The sequence below is a fragment of the Melanotaenia boesemani genome, chromosome 21, assembly GCF_017639745.1.
Source record: "Melanotaenia boesemani isolate fMelBoe1 chromosome 21, fMelBoe1.pri, whole genome shotgun sequence".
Classification (NCBI taxonomy): Eukaryota; Metazoa; Chordata; class Actinopteri; order Atheriniformes; family Melanotaeniidae; genus Melanotaenia; species Melanotaenia boesemani.
The window spans coordinates 12,525,648-12,550,143 of NC_055702.1; the positions used below are offsets into that span (position 1 = coordinate 12,525,648).

At 38.2% G+C, this 24,496-nt stretch overlaps 1 protein-coding gene across 1 annotated transcript; it reads right to left on the minus strand.

The window, feature by feature from the left end:
• Nucleotides 1–650: 650 nt before the first annotated feature.
• Nucleotides 651–24,475, minus strand: LOC121632069 (vinculin). The gene is made up of 21 exons (XM_041973239.1): nucleotides 24,136–24,475; nucleotides 14,779–14,849; nucleotides 13,070–13,220; nucleotides 12,155–12,263; nucleotides 11,728–11,850; nucleotides 11,413–11,573; nucleotides 8,598–8,688; nucleotides 8,336–8,483; nucleotides 7,296–7,449; nucleotides 7,005–7,180; nucleotides 6,279–6,469; nucleotides 5,327–5,526; nucleotides 4,314–4,442; nucleotides 4,058–4,207; nucleotides 3,800–3,908; nucleotides 3,410–3,712; nucleotides 3,189–3,313; nucleotides 2,909–3,094; nucleotides 2,474–2,677; nucleotides 2,265–2,369; nucleotides 651–2,163 (listed from the first exon to the last, which is right to left on the minus strand). Exons 1-21 carry the CDS (start codon nucleotides 24,301–24,303, stop codon nucleotides 2,017–2,019), a joined length of 3,201 nt encoding a protein of 1,066 aa, XP_041829173.1. The 5' UTR covers nucleotides 24,304–24,475; the 3' UTR covers nucleotides 651–2,016.
• Nucleotides 24,476–24,496: the final 21 nt, after the last annotated feature.

Sequence of the window (24,496 nt, forward strand, 5' to 3'; positions counted from 1 at the left end):
GTTTGAATTATCAACTTCTATCAAGCTGGTTGTATATCCATATCTTTCATCACTACAAATCAACAAGTCTAAAATAAAACCAAGACAGTCTTCATGGTTTGATGGCAAAAGATGTCAGGACATTTTATAAATGTATTTAGGCAGAATTGTCTCTTATTGCATCTCTCCTATTGCATTAGGCCTACATTAAACGGTTTGATTAGCTTTGTAACTGTATAACGTATAAAATATGGTCTCAAGTGAAAATTGTCAACATTGCACTCATTAACATAAACATCAATACTGGTAAGACCTGAAACTATTTTTTGTTTTTGTCTGAACCCTTCCATGCAATATGATTTAAACCTGTCTTCTGACTTTACTGCCATGTCTGTAACCTTATGCAATAGTCACACAAAATTGTTCTTTTACAGCCATTAATGGACTGGACACATTGGACACTATGTACTAAGAATGCAGCACAGATGGCTAAATAAATTAATTACATTTTAATCTCAGAAGGTAACACAAGACAAACATGAGGATAGCTAGAAAAGTAATTGTTTTCTTGGGATCAATAATATCCACTGGAAACAGTTACCCTTAGGATAAAAAATAAATAAATATAAATGTTTGTACATGTAAAAATACACAAGTAACACACATTCAAGTGCTATAAAATGCTTTATTACAAAATAGTGAACAACATTTAAGCAGAACCATTTAAACCCATCCAAGTTGCATAATTTTAGGAGAAAAAAAAACCTCAAGGTTTGCATAGAGCATAATTTCACCATTAGTAAAAGTCATGAATCAGGTTTAGCTTTAAAGAAAATTTCTGTACAATAAGTGTTTTGAACAAATTAACACAGCCACACCTTCAAATGATACAAATATCTTAAAATGAAAACTATCAGTTGCAAACTATGTTTATCTTGCAAGGCACATAGTTGGTATTAGCTATCTAAAGGACACTTAACATAAAAGGGCTTCAGAGATTTTAAAGTATTCACTACAGTTGCCACGAAAGGTGGCCGTTTCCATTTAGTGTATCAAAACATGTAGAGACAAATGTGAGTATACAGAATGAAGGTTTCACCAGCTGAAGACACTTGTCTGATGTTTAAGTTCTGCTCTCTCCCTTGACAGTCAAGAAGTGTGCAAGTCATACATTACCAAAATGATTGTGCACAACAACAAAAAAAGACAAGTGTGTGGTGTTGACATAAAAACTGTGCTATTAGCCTAATAGTGTCTGAAAAGCTTGTATCTTTTACTTCTCATCTTAATGCAACATTCAAAAAATCTAAACTCCAATGCAAACTTTAAGTCTTTGCCTGCTTTCAGCAAAGATTTTCATGTTATTTATTTAACGTGTCTAAAAAACTGACAAAAGACAACTAAACTTTCAAAGATAATGGTAAAATATCTTTGGCAGATCTTAAAGAAAAAGAGTGCTACAACTGCATTACAGTATTAAAAGAACAGTGTTTCTCTTTCACTTAAACAGAATATTGTAAACAGATGTAAAAGCACTATATATTCTGTGTGTGCTGAGCATAGGCTATCGCTGTACTTGTAACAACTTCTCAAGTTCATGTGCTTTTCCTAGCAAAGTGAACAAATAATCGTGATAAAATAATCAGTACAAAGATATAAAAATGTCTTGAAGAAATGTTATTTAAATTTAACTTAATGTGATCTGGATCCAAAAAGACCAGAAACAATCACCCTTACATTATGTGAAATCTAACCTTTGATCAAAATATATATATTTCCTGGGATTTGTCAAAATAAGTTTTGAAATATATATTTTTACATACTTCCCAGTAAGATTTTAACCCATAACTCACACCGATAGTCCCTTCGTTTACATTCTAGCACAACAGCAACCGTTACAGACAGGACATGGGACTAATACGAGAAACTTTGCCCATTTGAAGATGTGGGGCTATAATAAAACATGTCTGTCCATTCAATGTCCTCTTGGACAGCTGGACAGAACCAGCAAGAGGCGGAGTACCAGCAGTCCTCCTCTTACTGGTACCAGGGGGTTTTTCTGACCCAGTGGAGGGTGAAGCCTGCATCTGTCCGGATCTTAATGGAAGCTGCCTCTGCCTCTCTGACCGTCTCCTTCACAGACTGCATGAGGTTCTGAGCATTGTGGACCAACATCTCAGTCGCCTGTCATAAAGGAAAGTAAGATTAGTGCAGTAATGAGAGAGACTTAGCATCTTTAACTGATCTTTGGTATAAGATTTTAAAAAAAGGAAGACTGCACTCACCTGCTCCGACTCCTCTTCGCTGATGTTGGTACGACCCAACATGGTGGCCTTGACTGTGGACAGGATTTTCAGCTGAGTGCTGATGGTAGGAATGCGCTCACACACCTGAAACAGGGTCGGTGAGACACATGAGGTCAAAGAAATAGCAGAAAGTCTGTCCACAGTTAAAAGCCACTGTAAAATAATCAGTTGAAAATGACTACACTGACCTGGAGCAGGTTGGTCCGGATGCGTTTGTCAGTACATTGCTTGGCTACCTCCTTAGCCAACCGAGTGACCTCATCTGAAGCTTTTGCAATGTCTTTGGCGCACTGAATGAGTGCACGCTTGTTTCCGCTGCCTCCACGCACCAGACGCGACATCTCTGCCATGAGCAGGGCCATTCGTTTGGCGGCACCAATGATGTCATTTCCCTAAAAGGTATAACAATCAATATAAAAGCAAGACAATAAGTTTAATTGTGCATCACTGTGTTCATCAGGTATGTCAGAAAAAAGATAATGGCGGGCATTAGAGATACTGCTCAATAACATTTAAAACAGCAGCAGAGCAGCAAACATGGACTTCTGGAAAAAGAAATCTGTTGTTTACATGTGCACTTAAAAGTTTTCCGCTTGTGTTAGTGGTGTGTCAGTGTAACTTACTTTGCTGGACCATTTGCGGGCTTCATCGTGAAGCTGCTTGGCAGCCACCATCATGGGCTCATTTACCACGTCGCCAGCTTTCTGCTCAGGGAACTCCTCATCCTTCTCTTCAGGGGGAGGAGGCCTTGGGGGAGGAACCTCACCTTCAGGAAGAGGAGGCTTGGGAGGTGCTGCTTCATCATTAAGCTAGAAGTACAAAGTATTTTGACAATTACAATGCATAACCAAAATACCTTTGATTAATTTGTCATATTCAAAGCTACTTTGATGGCAAACTCACACTAAGATGATCCAGTTCAGGGGGTGGTGGTGGGAAGTCTGGCTCTTGGGGCTGGAAGGCCTCCCTGACATTTGCAACAGCACCAAGAATCTTAAAACCAGAGTCCAGAAAGCCTTTCTGAAGACCTGTCAATGAAATAAAAGAGAACCACATGCCCACTCATTAGGAAGCTCCACACACACAAACCAAAATTCTAGATCCTGTTAGCAACATCCACTTACTTGGATCTTGAATATTTCCAGCCACTGCCTTCGCATTCATTACCATCGGAGAAATGGTCTGGCTCAGCTCATCAGATGCAGCCTTCACCACTTCCCTGAATTTGGGGTCCTCAGAATTCTCCACCTCTCGTTTTGCCACCAGGAGGATACGGTTGGCTCTGCGGGCGATGCTGGTGGCACCGGCTACCAGCATCTGAGGCTGGTGATTGGCCATGGCCACCCGGCATTTATCCAGGTCCTTCTTTATGGCCTCCTCTGAGGCATCCAGCAGAGATTTGGTATCGATAGCCTCATCCACCAAGCCTAGATATCCATAGGAAACCGTCAGGATTTATACTGGGAGGTCTGAAACCGTGTTAATCTATAATCAGTGGCATTGCAGTACCTTACCTGTCATTTTCTCCACATTGTCAATCCACTGATTCTTCATGGTCTCAAAATGTTCATATGCAGCTTGGTTGCCAGGGTTTCTCAGAAGAATACGAGCAGCAGATACCACCTACAAAATAATCCCAACCATTAATTCTTAATGTACTGTCAGCTAGACTTGGCTCAAGAGGTGACAAACACTTAGGCTCTGAGGCCCATGAAGCAGCATTGAGTGCAGACACAAAGAGAAACAGATAGAAACACTCAACCATAGCGTACCTGCGGTGTTAAGTCTCTTGTTGACTTGACAGCAGCCTGAATTCCCTCCACTGTGCTTTTGTTAGCGGTGCCAACAGCAGCTGCCTTCTCTGCTGTGGCGCCAAGCTTATTGGCATGGTTCTCAAAGTTGGAAGCTCTATCCTCAAATACCTATACATGATCAAGTAAAACAATTATTTTAGAGGGTTGTTAGAAAAAATACAACACCCATAGTTATAAAGAATGCAATGAGAAGGAGAGTGAGTATACCACTGACCTCATCTCTATTGGGAGCATCAAGAGGGGCGGTTGCAGCCACTGCCAGTAATTTGATGGGGGTGGTTGTGTCACTGAAGATGTCAGACACTTCCTGAGTCATTGCTTCTTGCATCTTTCCTTTAAGGTCCTGACAGGAGGAAGAACAGACGTTATAAACAGCCTTCAGTCTCATGGAGCCTTACTAAGGTTTCATGAAAACATTAACTTCAGTAAAGGGCCTGTCAAGTTATGATCAGGGTTGCAAACAATGATTATTAGAGATCTACGCAATATTTACCTTTTTAATTATCTTTAAAATCTAAATAACCTCCAAAACAAAAAGCCAGTCACTATTTGTGAGGTTTAAGAAGTAGCTTCATATCATTCCTGCTAATCAATTTTCATTAGTATTTTTTTATTGAGCTGTTCTGCATTTATCAACTTCAACAGTCAGTTTATTTTTTTAAAAAGTGTGAACTCTGTAGTTGAGTTTTATTTTTACATCGTCATTTCTGAGGAATTAACATGCTTCACAACATATCAGTGAAGCTACATTTGGGTGTGTTGCAGCGGTGTTTACTTAAATTTGAACATTTTAGAAAACAAGAAAAGGTTTAAAAGCTATGAAAAACTTTTTTTTTGTATTATGTAATCTTTTAACACATCTGAATGCAAAGATACCAAAAGAGGTAGATCCAATAGTTTTCACATTTCATTTCAAATTTAAACAGTTTAAATTATTATCATAACTGTGAGAAATTCAATTAATCACTCATTGTAGAAATTGTGCATTTTCATCACTGTCATTATAATCTTATCTAGTACTTGATAACTATAAGCAAAACATGGTTTGTTTTTCTTTTATTTTCTAGCAGGACCTGCTATAAATTTGTGTTGTGAGCTGTAGTATAACTCTTCCACTACAGCTAACCAGCAGAGGGGGTTGTTTCATTGTGCATGTTTGAAGCCTGACCCCTAACAGTGAAGCTACAGGCCTCAATGAGAATCATCTTGGGGTGTGTGCAAACTTACTTTTAAGGCCTCCTGGAGCTGCTGAGCAATAGCACGTGCCTGAGGGGAGTCCCCTTCGCCGCGGGCAGCCAGGTCAGCCAGCTGGGCCATGAGCTGCTCCACCTGCTCACATTTACCCAGCAGCTCCTGCCTGTACGGACCCGGCAAAGCGTTGGCCAGCCTGCGGCCCTCTGCCACCAGGCCACGGATGGCTGCCTGCCCTAAATACACACACATATACTTAGATATTAAGATTCATGCAAATTATAAAAAAAAGTTTGTTATTACTTTTGAATACACTGTCAAAAATTGTTACTTAAGGTCCACTGACTGTTTTTTTTTTATTTTCACTTATGACCCTAAAAAACCCTGAGGGCTGGAACCATACAATTTTTTACATTTCCTGTTTTTTATGGCTACATGATGTCCTGAATATAGGATCTGAATTGAATTTAAATTCAATTTAATTTAATTTCAAACTTAATATATGGAAAAAGATATTTATTTTTCATGTACATGTTTGTTCTAGCAAATCCACAGTTTTAAGTCCATCATAAATCATATTTATTTTTTTAGAATCAAGCAATAGTAAGCCAGGGTTAAACTTTCTGACCTTCATGCAAATAACTGTCTGATAAATGTTTCCTGGGTAATTCTGGTACATTACTGTTTGTCAATATCATATCCATTTGTTATGGGGACAGAAACCCATATATACATTATCTGTATAACCACAGAAATGATAGTAAAAAGCTTTCTTAAAGCATCCGACCTCTAGTACAATTGTAAACATGCAAGATGCTGTCCAGGGTGTTGTGGACTCATGCCAAAACCAGAGAATAACACAACAAGGCTGGGACAACATGTTCCCAAAGTCTGCAATCAAGCCACAGGAGCAGTGAAAGGAATGTGAAGGACTATAAGAAGAAGAGGGAGAGACAAAGAATTTGGAAAGGATGGGAAGCAGACTCACCCACGCCACTGTCATCCATGGTGGGATTGTCAATCCAGCGCTGCGCCTGTTCAATCTTTCCCTCTAAGTTAACAGCTGCCTTTGCAGGCCTGCTGTTGGCCACAGCCTTGTTGGTCTTGGATTGCAAGTTCTGCAGGGCTGTTGCTATCTGTTTGGCCAAAGCTCTGGCCTCAGGAGTGTTACTTTTACCCCTATAAGGAATAAAAAAAAAAACTTCATTTATCATAAACATATAAGGTAAAATGGGGTCTATATGACTATCTGGCAGCATAACATTATGCAGGCAGTTTAGTCAGAGGTTCTGCAACTAAAACTACTTTTCAATTGCATTTTTCGTACATACACCACTTTAGCATCAACCCTTTCAAAACTGTACCCCAACAAGAAAAAGAGTCATGCACATGTTTTTTTTTATCTTTTGTGGCGTTTTTCTTCTCTGAGAGGTAAAAAAAAAGGATAAATCTCAGTTTAACTAGCATGACTGCACAAGGGTTTCTCCATATTTAATGCATATGTAACTACAGTTTCCTTATAACAGGTAAATACCTTAACTTTGACATTACCAGTTCCAAACTGATTCAAGCACTACAGTATGGTATGTAAGCAACTGTCACATAGTGTGGAAACAGAGTAGCTGGGATTATTGGCATTATGGACTATAAATCTAAAATTTGACCTCAAACCCATCATGAATTAGACTCGTATCACAAAAAGTAATCAACTTACTGTCTTCTGAGATCAGATAGCTTCGCAGTCATGGCAGCCAGCTCTCCAATAGAGCGCAAAATGTCTTCTCTTTCTTTGGGGTCCTCACACATGTCTGCAATCTTTCTGGCCTCAGTGAGCAGGGCCTTAATGTTCTCTTCTCCTTCTGGGCCACCATTCGGGTCTGCGAGCCAGTTCTGCAGGACAAAAGTGAACATGAAAACTAATAAAAAACAGAAAAAGAAAAGAAAAAATAAAATGTGTGTTTAAATACAAGCTTTCTTGGCTGTCAATTAAGTTCTAATGACTTACTTGTGCAGCATCGATTCTTTTAGCAATAGCCTGCTTTGAGTTCGTCATGGCCTCCAGTTTACGAGCAGCATTTTCCACTTTACCCGTGAGGACATCGAGCCCTTGTGAAACCTGCTGTGCCTTCTGCATCGCAGCTGGGGATGCACCTTGACCTCTGTGTATGAAGAAAGAAAACATATGGATACCATTAGGCATTTTTAGCCCACATTAACTTTTAAAAGTTCTTCTAACTATTGGAGCAAATCCCAATTCTGTTTTGTGCATGCACTGCAGACGTTATACCATGCACAAGCAAATGCCGGATTGTCTGCTTATGACAAATGGTTTAAACTGAACAAATTATGTCTGAATTTAAAAAAATCTAATTACATTATTTTTAGTGGTAAAAAAAATATATTTTAACAAATAAACTTAAAATTGCTTCTGCTGAGCTAACTCAGGTCTCTGCCACAAGATTCTTAGGCGTAATTGTTGATGAGAACCTGAATTGGAGGGAACATATTGATTGGGTGCAACATCACTGTTTAAAAGCCTTTAAAAGGCTGAACCTGCTGATTTTCTGTTTATTTAAAAGTTTAAGCTTCTTCATATTTTTGTTTAAGCATGGTACTACATAACCTACTTCCTCAATTTTTAGAGAAGTATCAGAGGCCTCCCTTAGTTTTCAAAATAAGATATTTAACAAGGGATGAAAGTAGATTATAGATACACCGGACAGCTGCTGTTAATCTAGCGTGACTCAGGGTCTCTGGTGACAATGAGATTTCATAAAGAAGGAATAACACTCCTACTCTTACACTTGATAATCCCCTCTAATATACTTACTGTATGACACTACTAACCCTATAAGGATGTAAAATGAAACTTCTGTATGAAAGGAGCATTTATTAAGAAAATAACCAATGAAAATAGATGTTTTTTTAAATTACCTAATTAAAATTGTAGTAAAAAATATGGACAGCGTGAAATAAATTACCTTGTCCTGACGAGGACAAAAAAAAACAAAACAAAAAAAAACAAGAAAATGGTGAATGTTGTACCTGGCCCTCATTTCAGACACCTGGTCAGTCATCTGGCCCAGAGTCTTGGATGTGCCAAGGATGTCTCTGCGTTCCTTTCCTGCACAAAGTTCACCGACCTTTCCAGCCTCATCCAGAATCTGTCGGATGGCCTGTTCACCTGCATCTCCTGGAGGCAAAACAAATATAGTCAGGAACACCATTAATTTTACTAAATTAAATTAAGTCATTAACCAACTGACATGACCAACAGTTTCATACAGCAGCATTTTCTCCACATTACCTGGTTGAGCATTTGGATCCCTCAGCCAATTCTTAGCTTGAGCCATCTTGGAATCTATAAGCCCCAAAGCCCTCTTCATGGCCTCTGTGTCCTTTGGGTTAGAAAGGACAGAATAAATCTGTATCTTACAGGGGTCAATTGCAATTAAAAAAGTAATTGATCTAAACTTTATCACACCATGTTGACATCACCTCTCTCTATAAAGCATTATATGTTTTTGGAGCATTTTATGTTAATTTCTAGTCGATACTTCTAGTGCATAGCTATATTTCCCTTAAGAAAATAAGGAAAACCTCATTAAACCTGAGCTTTGCATGTCTTCTTTCTTCATTCATAGCTGATCCTGTACCAGTTACTTAGTTAAAAAGACTTTTTTTTTATCATCCTGATTGAATCTTAATGTTTACTTATTTTAGTAAAATAAACATTTCTCAAAATTCATATGCTGCACAGCTAACATCTGTCAGGAACAACAACGCAAAGCACAGCTTTTCCTTCATTCCTTGTTGTAGTCAATACAGAGCGTGTCATGTTATCAAAGCCAAACAACTCTCCATTGTATCTCATTCAGAGCAGATGGAAATACAACAGTCTATCCAAAAGTGACCAAGGTCACATGGAACAGGGAGTGGGACATGAGTGAGGCCAAAGTACAAATCAGAGGAATGAAAGGTTTAGTTAGCTTATTTCCTTCAGTACAAAAACCCAAAATTCAAAGAACACAAATGTATTTTTAGTGCAGAGTTTCAAAGGAAATCACACCATAGATAAAAATAAATCTTTTTTTTTTTTTAATATTTGTCACCAACTATGTTTTTAGCCATTACAATGTAGCCATGATTAAAATAAAAGCAAACAAGCAAATTTGTAAGAATAACTGATGGTGGTGTAAGAGAGCTATGTAAGGGATGAAATGAGAAAAAAAAAAAATACAGGAAGGTGAGGAAGGGAGGTGTGAAGTGACATAAGTATTGCGTGGGTGTATTAGCTTACTGCTCAAACATGCTCAACATGCAGCTGTTATTCTATTAAAACCTGTGTGTGAGTGTGGAGAAAACCAGGTAAGTGATAAACAGAAAAAGGAAATTTTGTTCTAAACTCAACACATACATTCAATTCATTAAAACTTATAATCAAACACGGAATGATATAAAAAAATTGACATAATGTGATTCATTGTAATAATGATGGGACTAGTACATGTTAAGTGCTCAATAAAAAGAGTAATTTGTGAGAAAATGAAAGAATATTTGTTGGATAAAAACAGGAGGTTAGCCATTCATACAGCAAAATCCATATCAGAATTTCTATGTGCTCTCCTCCATCGGGAGAAACCTGATGTTCATGGCAGGAAATAATGAACCTTCAGAGAATTCTCCTTAATGTCACCAAAATCAATACTGTATCACTCAGGTTGATCAATAACCCAACCAGCCAAGAATATAACAAGGTTTAAATGTCATAGGAGGGGGACACACAGATGTTGATACAACGTCATGTGATGAAGCAAAATAAATCCAAAAAGTCAGGGAAAAAAAACTTCATAGATGCCAGCAATTCAACTTGTTTAAAACAAAAAAAGAGCATCATTCATCTGGTAATCAACTCTACTAACAGTCAATTCAACCTCAGAAATGTCTCAAAACTGAGAAGCACACAATAGCACAACAAAGCACAATGCAGCACACTCATCTGTCAGACATGCTGCTGAACAACCAGGGAGCATCAGAGGTGAGGCTTACCTTCTACAGGGGGTGAGGGGAGAACGAAATGGTAAAAGAAAGGAAGAAACCACATAAATACCAACATTCAACTACACATACCAACTAAGAGCAACAACAAAAAAGAATAAATAAAATAGTGTAGACAAAGATAAAAGTGGCTCAGGCAAGAAGTATTTCATATGATTGCAGGACAGGAAAGAAGTAGACCATGCAAAGCTGGAAAACATAAAAAGGACAGCCAGACTGGCCACCCACAGATACTGAGAAAGTTCAGGCATATCTACTTTATTACGACCTGTATGGTAGCTTAAATATAGCAAAAGTATTATTCATACCTGATAATGAGGTCCCTAAATGAGAATATTATAAGTGTATCATCTTTCAAGACTGGAACCTAATGGATATGTTGAGAGCTCAGTGGAATGAGGGACAGAAAGAAATTGGCTTTTGTTTCTAAAAAGAATAGTTTCCATTTCTGTTAAGACACAAAAACAAAGTCTGCATACTTTAATTTTAAAGAGCAATGACATCTCTCACTTTTTGTCCAGATTTACAATATGCTCTGGTTTTAAGAAAGCCACTTAAAAGTAGTAAAGGACCTGAACGTATATGGGACAAGAAGCAATATTTTGTAGCTATTTAACACAAGCTAAAAAGCCGTATATTAGTGTTGAGAGAAAGACTAGTCAATGCAGGAGAGTCAGAAAAAACGGTTGGTTCAGACAGAAACCAGATATGACCCCAGGTATCTGTCCGGGGGTCACTCCTATTCATTCTATATATAGTCTTGGTCCAATATTTTAAAGTTCAAATTTCCACTTAGATGCACATAATAAACTGCCACAAACCCAAACCAAATCAGACTTGTCAAATGCAACCAGTATTTAGCAATGCATATCGTGACAGGTGTGACTTAGCATGTTCTGAATGCTTAATGTTGAATAGTGCTGCTAATATAACTGTCAGATCTTTTCAATTTAAACTCTTCCCTGTTAAATTAAGGCAATGCTGTAAATTCAGACTCATTGCATATTTAGTACATAATAAGCAAGCATAACAGCGAGTTTCATGGGCCTATTTTTTGCACACACCTTGTTGGCCCAAGCATCTTCATCCCAAGATGTAAGCTGCAGCACTCTGATGATCTCATTTATCTCGGCACTCATCTTCTCAAAAGTGAAGTTGCGGTTCTTCAAGGCCTCTTCCACACCTTGGCTGCCAGATGTCTTGGTTGTTACAAAAATTTTGATACCTAAAATATAAAACAGAATTCGCAATAAACTAATTTATATATTGATTAAAATCCCTGCTCCAATGTTATGTACTAACTTATTTTAAGAAAAAAACAAGAAACATAGAACACTGGAGTCTCCCCACCATGATGGTGATTTGGGATGTGTGATTACCTGAGATGAGGATGGGCAGCAGTTCTTTGACTGTGTTCATGGAGTTAACCAACATCACACGATGCTCCTGATGTGTGAGCTCCTGCTGTCGCTCATCTATCATCTTTGCCATCTTTGTCATACCTGAAAACAAGCAACAATATATATTTAAATATCTTCAGTAGGATACATCACACTTCTTTGTTTATTGTAAGTCATTTGATTTTGAATACTACCTTACATTAGAAATTCAATTTATTCCTTTCAAAATTTGCTAGCCTTTTATAGTCATGGCTTTTACTTGTCAGAATTTTTATTACATTTTTACCATTTTAAAAACTAAAGGTTAACTTCTGATTCTGTAAACCAAGTCATCAACATGATATTCTCAGGTAATGTCAAGTCAGGACTTGCCACTGCAGTCTCAGCACTGTATCAGCAGACTGACCTGGTCCCAGGTTCTTTGTATATGTGATCAAGTCCTCCATCGACTCCACCACCTCAGCAACAGTCAGGTACTCCAGAATGCCTTTGCACACACGAATTATTTTGCGGACCTATGAAAACGATTGGACAGAATGACAACATAAGCTAATTTAAAGACAATGCATTCTCATTGAGAAGTGATTATACAACCCCCCCCCCCACATTCCCTTTAATTACACATTGATAATGCTGCCAACTAACATTCCAGCCTCTTTGTCCTGCTTCACTTCAGTTTTATCCAGACTGCTGGAGTCACCACTTTACTACACAGACATCCCCGAGCTGCATTGCAAAACTTGATGGCACTGCTGACTGATTACTCCTGCTGACCGCTGCAGACATGTCGAGATGCCTGATATGTGTTTCCAGAACGCTGATCTGCAATTTCTTCCTATCCCAGAGCGGAAAAGAAAGATGGGTCTGATAGATGACACCCCTGCCTGATTGAAGTAGATGGAAGTGTTTCTATAGGAAATGTACCTCTATGTTTTCTTTATAGGCACTACAGGGGACAAGGAGGACAGGAATGATTTCTCAGTTTTTACCACAAGAGGTTGTGAGAGACTCTCTGAGCCCTTAAACCTCAGCTTAACTGGTCATTAAACTACCATCAAATTCAGAAATGTGTCAGTAACATCCTATAAAAATTAGGAAATCACCACATAAATTAGGTGTGTTAGAATAAATCAAATCTTGAATACAATATCTAGCCTTGTTTAAGTGTATTTAATACAGGGCAGTCATTAGTGATTAATATCTCACTCCTGTGAAGTTGTCTCCAAGAAACATTTTTGTTAAGCAAATAGATTTCTGCAGTTTAACACAGATTACAAGAAAATTAAAAAAAAAAAAAAAAAAAGAATTAAAGAATAAATACCTCTGCCTCATCAAAGGTCAGGAGAAGGTCAGAGGTCCCAGACAGGATGCCCCGAGAGCCATCGATGAGGTAATCCCGAGCAGGAACAGAATATGGATCGGCTTTCAGCATGGAGGCAGCCTGCACCAGCTTCGTGCACGCATTCTCCACTCTGTAAAAAGCAGATGGTGGTCAGTTTGAAGATCAATTTAAGAAAAAGAAGAAAAAAGTCATGCTTATGATAAATAACCCTTTTAGAAGCCAGATGGACATTATAAGTGGAAAGAGCAAATTACTTGCAGCAAAGGCGTACGGAAAAGATTTGGGATTGATTAACTGCTACATAAATCTTACTTTATTTTATTTCCTCCTCTTATGTGCGTTTATTCCCATTATACGCAAATGCAACAGAATGCAATTGAAATCTATTTAAAAAAGGGGATGGGCCACTTTATCTTTCTCTTTCAAAATGTGTGTTGACAGAAGGGAGTGAGGAAGCAATCTGGATCTGGTTTCAAAATCATGAGGCAATGGAGCAAATGTGTGGTAAGGGCAATAACTATATAAATTAAACGTACTTGATTTGGACTTGAAGTCTTTTCACAGCTAACTGTATCCCTCCTCTCATAAAAAGACAGGTTAGTTTGCTTTTACAGGCTATGTTAGCTCCACTCTGACTGGCTGCAGTCCAATTTAACTCCAGCTTCCAGAGAAAGGTAAATGATTGATACGGATGCCTCCTGGGTGTAATGCCCTCAATGATCTCCAGAGCAGCAAAAACTGCAGGCTCAGCCGTGTTTTTCAGTGTCACACATGCTACCTGCTTATCATCAACAGCCAATATGCACATGGAAACAGGCAACAAGCCAAGGACGAACATGTGTTCCATTTCCCACAGTATGTAGACTTCCAACTTGTGCCTACAGGCAAATTATTGGAGCGAGGAATCATTATTGCCGTTTTCCAAATTTTAAGTGTTGTACAGGTGCCAAACAGAAGGAGCACGGTTTCTATTTTTTCTAAAGAATTAATGCTATTTTAAAGACAAACAAAAAAAAGTCTCATGTGTGCTCATGATATTGAGGTCAGCCGTGTCCTTCAGCTTGCACCGCAGTGAAACAGCCATGCAATAACCAGACCCTGGCACTATATTTAGAGAAGGAGATGCATTCCAGCACATGTGCTGATGGATGACGACAGGGTGACGAACTGTCTTTGAGGCGCCAAATGTGTCGAGCCCGATGACCTGTGCCTGCCAATGTGTTTCATCCCTGACCTTAGGTGCCCCTCACCCCTCATTTGACAGCAGTCCCCCATGTGATCAGAATAAGTGAAAGACTAATACTGGCAAAAGCTAAAACCAGACAATTGATTTAGGTCATTTGTTTCCCTTTTCTATAAAAACATGTTTTCTTAATTTTTTTATTTCAAGAGCATAAAACAGCAGCCAGTGAGTCCAGTGACTTTTACAACCTAGCTCCTAAAGGATTGAGGAACTCCTCCGAGATAAAATGAAAAGTATTTTAGTTACACCAGAGCAAGACTGAGGCACTTAACATGCCATGTCTGACCTTTGCCTGGGCACAACCAGCCATTACTGCAACAGACAGAGAGAAAGAGAGCCAAAAAGAGACTAATGGGTTCCACACTGTAGAGAGAGGGTTATTTAATCTTAATATGTTTAAGATATTTGTCATAGTATGAATTTGAGGTGTTCCCATGGTGCTTACTTGATAAAAGCGGGTGGCATATCCCTTTTCATGATCTGGTCCTCTGTGGTTTGTACAGTCTCCTTTCCAACCTAGAAAATACAGATGTTCCTCTTAGTTAACACAAAGACAATACAGTTTAATGACATTTAAGGTACATTAAAAATAAAAAATCTAACATTTAAATTAAGTGAAACACAGGAGCACACTATAAAAAAGAATTAGCAATGTTTTACCACAGTTAGATCTCAAATTTATTAATCAGATCAAATTGTTTTAAATACATTTAGCAAATTTTCATTCAATAATAATCTACTTTGCAATGTGAATGCAAGTTAATTTCACATTAAACTGTTTTCTACAACTGACATCACTGCACAGTCATTCTGTTTCTTTGATCTCTTCCAGGGACACGAGGACAGAGCCTGTCAAGGTATGAGGTGGGCAAAGGTCGGGGTTAACACCCTGTGCAGGTACGTGGGACCTCATTACATCTACAGAAATGGAGTGAGATTTCTTTATAATATTTAATGTCAAGAAAGAAATGAAAGAGGGAAGTGTGGCAGGCAGTATTTTTAATCAAGCCCATCTATAAAGGCAATAATTTAAACTGTGCAGGGGCAACCTTTGCCATTTTTTGTCCAGATTTCAGGAGATCTCCTGAATGTGTCTGATACATGACAGGAATTAATTTCAAATGTCTGCACATACTGTATATTTCTATATGATTTATTACAGTTTGCTGAAAACACAGTTGTGCTATTTGAAAAAACAAGATTAAACATTTCAAAAGAGCACACTCTTCTTAGCACTTCTTCCTAAGAATATTGATGACTCGTGTTGACCAGTAAAGTTTTATGTGGCCACAGGTAATATTGTTTTCTAGTAGAACAGGAAGCTTCAGTTACCCTTCACATATAGGTCAAATATTTGGCAGTGTAAACAGATTATTAATAACATTTTAAAAAGTAATTACAGTAAGCTTTTTTTTATACTATTATAAAAGGTGTTTCATGTCACTTCTTTATTCAAGACAAGCAAATTAGTTGTCATGTTTAGAAACTTGCACCAAGCGCGGACAACCAGTAGAAGCAGGACACACCCTCAAATATGCTGTCTGTATTATAAGTCATAGGGATTTAATCAGTCAACACTCTTCAACTAGATTTAAGAAAAGAGACCACAGTTGTTTTGTCACAGTAATATTTTAAATATTGATCTGTTCTACAAATGTTATGCAAGCTGAGTGCAGTTTATATGCTTAAAGCATCTAAAATACATAACTAAACATTAGGTTAGTCCCCTAAGGGACCGTTGCCTTTAACTGTGCAGTTTTCCAAGATGATGCCCGGCTAATTGAGCAATGAACCATTATTTCAACATAGCAGCTGCTGGGGGGAGGCCAGGCCTCAGCACAGTCATAATGCATAAAGCAGCTGAACGCCTCGTCTCCTCCACATGCCAAAATGACTCACATCCCCCAACATGACCTCAGCTTTGTAGGGAGACACTACTCATCCACGTTGCACTCCCATGGTTGACAGATCACATGCGTGCATGCCTACTGGGGCAGTGATCACAATGTCTGAGATCGCCTTTTAAAAAAGAGACAAACTTTCTTTTAGACTTTAGATCAATATTTTGATGAATATGCCACATTATCATGAAGATAATTTGGCGCTATATCTCACTCCATGTTGGTCTTTTAAAACCTTTGCTTTCTGCTTTTTTGGGGGGGGTTATTTAATATGCAGTTTTGACACAAGGGTGAGAATTCCCAGCGAGCTTGTTAACATGTCAGGATACATGCAGTAGCACGGTCATTCCAACTGGTCGTGGTGGGTGCAGTAATGGAGCACAGCACACATACATTTCTCACTCTTTTCACTGGGCCTGAGGGACTCTGAGTAACATTAGGTTTATAAAAAAAAGGGCCAGAGGTTATGCCAAACTAAAACTAAAGCTTAGCTGAGGAAGCTATCCAATTCAGAGTAAAGAGTTGGTGTGCATAAGCCACCCTGATTTTCCCCCAAATGAGTAACTCTGAGGAAAAGCCAACAACAGCTAAAGTTGTCCTGCCCCACTAAGCTTTTACTTTGGGTTCCAAAACAGCCTCCCTTTGTTGGAATATTTTTAGAATCTTTCCCTTTCTTTAGGAAACTGCATGTAAACGGTATTTGGGTGTAAATTTCCTTCAGGATGACATTCCTGTCTTGTTAACTGCGATAAAAATGACAAAAGAGTTGCTTTCACTGAAACAGCTGCAAGATTAACTAATTTGATTAAAGCAGCATAACGGGAAATTTTTTTTATAGTAAGTTAAACACTGACATGAAATCACTCATTATAATGAAATACCATTTGGTGCTCATGTCCTGCACTGTGCATGGACAGCTCTACATCATGTCTGGGTTGTTTAATTAAAAAAGGTGTTTTAAGATGCTGCATCCTGCTGCTTGAAATATAAGAAACATTTCTTATATTTCTTCAGATCAACTGAAATTGTTGATATTAAACTAAAAAGCAGCTGGAAATAACCTCGACCTCAGAAATCTAGTACTTTATCTCGGTGCTAAACTGCCTTTCTGCCTGTGTAAAACTCAGAATGGAACTGTTGGGAAAACACTGATGTTTATATATGATGAAGACAAGTACAGACATGACCTAAACCAAACAAAGGTGAAGAAACTACAGAACCAAAATTGTGTGAAAGCCAGAGGCTGCTTGCTGCTAACAAGCTGGGTTTTACAAGCTCTGAGTTACATTTACCCCAAAGCATCATACGGGGATCTCTGTAACCTAGAAAATATGAGGCTGAGGGTGTAATCAACAGATCATTGCTCTTTTCCTTTTCCTCCCTTCTTGTTGAGCCTCTTCCTGTTGTCTGAAGTTCAAAACAAAGTCTGAAGAAACCCAAGCAACTTGCTGTGAAATTAGAACTGTGACCCCATTTTATATTATTATATTATATTCTGTTCTTTTAACAGCTTCTAACTAACAACATTGTAATGGCAGCTGTTCTATTCCACATTCTTTTTAAAACCTTTCACAGGTTCAGAGTCATCTTCCTCCAAGCTGTTTTACAGCTCTGCTGGATGTGAGTCTCATTTACCATTTGTGTCTGGAGTGGAAATACTGACAGTTCTTTTACCATCCAAGAGCGCCAAGCAGAAACCCTGTGTTGTGAAGTAGCTTGATAAAGTGGCTGCTTCTTTAGAACAGACTTGGCTTTGTTGGCAACAACCCATCCCTCTACCAGAGGAAGAAAGGCCTCTCTGAAAGCCTCAAGGCTGACAAGACAGAGTCTGCCTTTCACATGTTGGGCAGTTTTAGCACAATGACGTGATAGTCATGGTGACCACAAAGATCTATGAAGGTGAAATTCTGGCAAAGCACTGGCATGTCTGCCCTCAAAATAAACTGCATTTAACTGCCAGAGTTTTACTTCCTCACGCTTACAAGACATTGATTCTCATTTTAAGTGACTTTGCATTGCAATCAAATGATGGTGCAGCCATCCATTAGCTACCCGTGATTGATACTCTCAGAAGCAGCAAGTTCTGCATTCTATGATATCAAATATCAATTGAGGTCGAACGACTGAGAGGAGCACGAAAGAGGTTGCATTGAAGGTCAATGCCTTTACAATGCATCTATCAAGTGGTGTCAAACAGTATTTATTAATTTGGTTCAGGAAGTAGTTACACTTGGTGTGTCCAAGGTGATGAAAGATACAAATCAAATGGTCTGCTTGGTGGTGGCAAAACAGCTCCTGCAGCTAGGGAGAATATATCACAAGAATCTATATCATATTGCAGGCTCCAAACAGCTCATGCAGAGCTGGTGAGGAGCGGCACTCACCAGCTTTCTTCATGCAAAAGAAGAGTGAATCAATGTAATACTGGCTATAAGTCAGAAGGCAATGGATGACTTTTACAGCAAGTAAGAGTTGGGCAGGAAGAGATAAAATCAACAACTGTCTACCTAAATGGTACATACACCCATTTTTCATTTCCTGTGTTCTGTTAGGCTGTATTTTACAGCATTATTGTAGTTATTCAGACACTGGGAAAATGTAAAAAAATTTCTTTAAATAAAGCCCACCATCCGTATATAAAAGAGACCACACTGGTTACCTACCATGTTCACTCAAACCTCGACTAGGCTTTCGCACAATTGTGATGAAGGAAATAGTGGAAAACAGGTAGAAGTACTAGAGGATATTTTTTTCTGTAACTGCACAGATAGAATTATACATAAAGATACTGGCTTAATAATATTACAATACTAACAAGTAACAATTTTATCCAATGTCACACTGTTAGTTTGAGTTGACACTTTCAAATAACTGTACGTAAACTAAAACTGGGTAGCTTCCAGCTCAAAACTGAAACAAAGCAATTACGTGCAACAACAGTTTATAGTCTAAAGCAAAGTGGCATAAAAATCACTGTATTGTTCTTATCCAAAATAAACACATAGTCTAAACCAAAGTCTGAGCTGCAGCTAATGTACATATTTATTTTAGGCTATCATTTCTAAAAGGTGGTTAAACTATCGGGTTTCAATATTTTTTCTACCAACACCAATTAAAAGATGTGTTCAAAGACATAAAAGCTTTAGAGTTCCCTGTTTAGCTAAAGCACAATATGTTGGTCTGTATTTGTAACCAGGCTTATAAATGCTGAGTAGTTATTAGTCCACTTTCTTGCCCTACATGTGAAGTGTAGATACTTCCTGTAACTACTGTTAGGTTCACTAGGGCTTCATATTGTAAATTCTTGTATTTACACATCACCTTGGCAATGAAATTGGTGAGCTATAATGCAACAACAGCATTGTGAAAGAGTCTTTCTTTGCCAAATCCAAGATCTTTTTACTCCTTGGTTAAGTAGTTTTGATTTCAAACTGCAATCAAGTAGTTGTGCCCAAATATAGCCGAGAAAAGCCCTGATATCATGATGGCACACGCTCTGCAAGTTTCTGGTTTAAAATATTGTCGAGTTCATGATAAAGAAGTGAAGTGCTGATTTCTACTTTTAGAAAACATGTTTTCAAAGTAACTCCAAACATTCAAACTTGAGTTGTTTGATGGCACCACAGTCTCCAAGCATGCTCTGCAGCCATCGACAGCCCATAACCAAAACAGAGGGGTTTCCTGTGGCCCATGATCTTGTTCCAAGTGGAGCAGGCAGCTGCCGGATCTTCCCGGATTTGTTTCCTGCGTTTTCCTCATCAACTCCCTCCTTCACATCCTCCTATCCAAACTAAATTTCATCATACGGAAGGGGAAAAACAATTACTACAGGCGCAGTATGAATCCTCAACACACCAGTGCATTTCTGTGGAGATTTAATGATCTCCTATTTAAAACTACCCAAACATTTCACACTCAATAATCCCTGGATTGCTCCCAAGTTGAAATAATGAAATGATAAACAGCATGAAATGGTTTCCCTTGCCAAATGGCAGGAAGCTTGAGCACCAGCTCATAGGAACCACTTTCTTTTGTATGCGTTTAAGGCACTCAAGTTAATGAATATACTTGTTTCCTATCTGTAAAAGGCTAGCAGAACTAGTTGACTGTAATTACTATTACAAGACTTCATAAAAAATACACAAAATACTACTTTCTCCATCTTCTCTTTTTCTCAACATAAAAAAACTTTTTAAAAAAATCTAAAAATGATATGCTTGTGCAGAGCAGCAACTTCGTAGTCCTGATGTTTCTTAACATCGAGACTACAACCGAGCCCAGCTTGTTGTAAACATGACCCCCCCCCCCCCCGTCCCAATTCAAAAAGCAACTTTACAGTGAATGAACCAAACAAAAGAATCCATAAGTCATGTGACCTGCAATAACTGGAAGAAAAACCTCATGTCCAACATCACTGGAATTCTTTTCTTTATCCCATGCCTATAAAACGGGATCTAGAAAAACAATTGTATGCAACCGACCTTACATAAAAAGAGCCTGCTTACTAAACTCTGCAGGCTGGTTGCTGACACTGACAAGAATGTTGTCCTTCCATTTATCCCAGTAGGAAAACATGTAAACTTTCAAATTACCCCATATGTAAACATCAGCCATTTCTTCTCCCCAGATGTAACTGGGTTGGAATTCACTGTCATCTCATAAAATCAGAAATATGCCCCAAGCACTTAATTTGCATAGAGTTTATGCCTCTGCAAGTTTTTGAAACCGTTACCAAAGTAGCATTTCTCTTCCTTTAAGTCACTGTTGCAGAAGCCATTTGTGCAATAAGCACAAGTCTTTCTTATTGTACAACTTTCTCACACCTAGCCAAACCAGTAACCCACAGTACTTTACCATGATCTTCAAATAAACACACACGTTATAGGTTAAACACAGATATCACAATCACATCTGAATGACATTCTCCCTTTCAGCTTAACATGAGTTTTTTTACTTGATAAGCTTGCTAATTGATAATCTTTTCAATTTTTGTTGCTCACTTTGCCCCCCATCTGAGCTGGGGCACGCTAAGCCTTGTTGGGAATTCTTCACATTCTTCACATTCATCTTTAATTGAGGTCTCTCCCATTGTCTCAATTAAAAATAAGTCAGATATGCTGTGCACTACTGAAAGGTCTTGGTTAAACACACATCTATTGTGTGGCCATGGCAAATTTTCAGTACTGGGTCATGGCTGCGCTTTAATCTGTGTGCATCTGGGAATAATAAGATTAAGCTATTTCTAGTACATAATAGCAAAGATCTGCACAATTGTGCTTAATGTCCTCATACAGGTTTATGAATCCAAGAGCATCTTGAAATCTCATGTTCCTCTTCGTCTGGATATGGAAAGAAACCTTTTATAAACATCTGACAGTACAATGATGTAATCTGAAGTTGACTTTTGCTCAGATCATCTTAAAATCTACCTTATCTAACTAGCCTTACAAATCTTAAGCCGAAATGTGAAACAGAAAAACTTGTGCAACATGTGGCTTTTCTGTGAAACAGACGATGTTACAACCTTTTCTTTGACACAACCCTACTCTGACAACATCTAGAAAAATTTGAGTCTATTGCTTACAGACAAAGATGTTTACTATAAGCAACTGACTTAATTAAACTTGCTTACAGCAGGCAAAATGAACATACGAGACAATAGAGTTTATGGAAACAATTAAACTGGCATGGGAACAAATACAACAAGTGGACAGTAATCTTTACTTACTGGATAAAGTTTAAGATTAAAGCCACATAGTGCCTTTGTTCTCTTTGCACTGCAACATATGACTAATGGGACTGAAACCAGAGAGAATTACATCTGATTCGTAACTGTAATGATCTCATAACACTATCTATGTTGTAATGTTTCTATAGCAACAGGAATAATTAAACTTGTCTTCTTATTCATGCCATTGTATAAAACATCTGATTATAATTCTCAATGTCCAGAGAGCCTGGATCTTTTCATCTCCAGTTAAAGAGTCTTTCTTGTGTGAGGAGATCCTGACAAGAACTGCATTCATGCTAAATTAAACAGAAAAAAAAATGCAATATTTCCTATTTTACAGTCACTACCACTGACTCACTGAATAGCTGCATGGTAAGTATAATAAAATGATAATTATACATTATTTCTAATTTTTCTTTTTTTTGGTCAGCTTTTAGTCAAAATATGACATTAAACATAAACAGTGCATATAATTTAAATATCTGTCTTTAATGCCCATCAGAAGGAAGTCTGGTGGGAGCAGATAATAATGGACAAGATAGGATGAAGCCCTCCAGTTGGAGAGTGGGCATCGAAGGAAAAGCAAATGAACAAAATATGGGAAACAAGGTCAAAATGCTTAAGAGACTAAACAAACTAATAAATAAATTGCAGGCAAATGTTAGGCAATCCTTCTAAATGAAACATTCCTTTGCTGTCGCCAGAGTAATTGTCCAAATTTATCACCCAACAACTGCCAGGGGATTTAGGCTTCACTACATTGACAGAGTGAACAACACACTGTCACAGTATGTCAGCCTTTATTTAGTCTGCATCCTCTTCCTTTCTTTACATGCAAGAGCATCTGACAGTTCCTCCATATTTCATTTTTTTTCCTTTGAGAAAACTGTTATGCATTGGTTTGTGTTTCCAGATAAAACTAGATTAAACTGCATTGTCATTTCCTAACATATTGCCATGATAACCACAGTACATTGTGGGAAGAGTACTTTAGGCTCTAAATATACTCTAAACCACAGTTCCTCTTGACAAGGGGGTGTCTGTAATTTTATGTTTTCAAAACAGCTTGGAAATTCATAATTAATAGGGCCTAAGACATTTTAATTACAGTGTGGGTAGAAACATATGATGGGCACTATACTAGGTCTAATAATATATTCTTGGGTCAGTTTGCTTGCTTGTTTGTTTGCAGAATCTCAAATGTAGTTTACTAGCAGAAATAAAAGGGGGAAAAGGGAACAAATCGGCTGTGAATGAAAAACAGAAATGTTTTTCCATTATCAAAAAGTTAATTTAGTTCAGTATTTGGCATTTTCTATATCTGATCCTTAATATTATTGAATGTTAAGTGAACAAAATATAAAGAAACAAAAAAACATTTAAACTGTATGTCTGAAGGTGAGGAAACATGTGCTGAAACTTAACCAAAGTTCTTATAAAATTTTAAAGATGCTAGAACTGTCAAAATAGGTAATATATTTAAATATAACCCTACATCCGTATGGAAAACAACATTATACTGTGCAGCCTCAGTGGATCAACATCCTCTTGAATTAAATAAACAGCATTGGGAGTTGATAGTCTTTGGTGTCAAAGAAGGGCTCAGGATTACAAGATTTTGTAGGTTTTGTGGTTTACTGTGATTAGATTATTTCTGCAAAAGTACCATACTGTTCTGTGGCCTAGATTTGTTTGAGTATAACAGCTCAAAAGTATCTGGCAAATTTAGAAATTAATTCAAACAAATGTTCGGAGGCAATAACTGAAGGTTTTCCTGTTAAGTGAAAGGTTTACTTTTTAAAAGTAGGCTTCATTCACTGTAGACTACCCCTGTGCCCCACACAATGCAGCAGTGCCTACGTAAAGCTGTGGCAGCCTGCCTCATAGGAGGCAGGGCATACTTTCAAGGGGAAAAGGGCGTCACTGCCCTTTGCCCCAAGGCGATCCACTTCAGGAAAGTTCGATAGCATACACATCTTATGTGCCATTAAATACACTAGAAAGAGTAATTGAATTTGTATAATGATAAGTGGAGTCTTGTGTCTTTATGTTCAAGTAAGTTTATTCGAGAGTGAACAATGTGGGACAAAGCGACAGGTAGGCTACAACACCCACCGAGGTTAGCCGGACTGGACCAGACGGCATGGCGAGGGGATAAAAAGTTACTCACCCGAACAAGGTTGCTAACGGCCGCCTGTACCGCAGCTACCGGTGCCGACAGATCTGGTATAGCTTTCCCGTCAACTTCACCTTCTTCGTGCATTATCACCAGATGGGATATTTGCTGAGCCACCGGCTCCAGGATACTTTCTATCGTCTTCGTGTGAAAAACTGGCATTGTGACAGTTTAAGAGTACTATCAGAAGAAAAAATAAACCACCTAAGGAAGTTTATCCAAAACTCCCGCTACAAAAGCACAAAACAATCCCAACAGCTATTCTTGCTTGGGACAGTGTGAAGACTTCAATCCGTCCCGTAAAACCATCAACGTGAAAAACTCCCAGACGGAGAGTGAGCGCGAGCAACCTAAA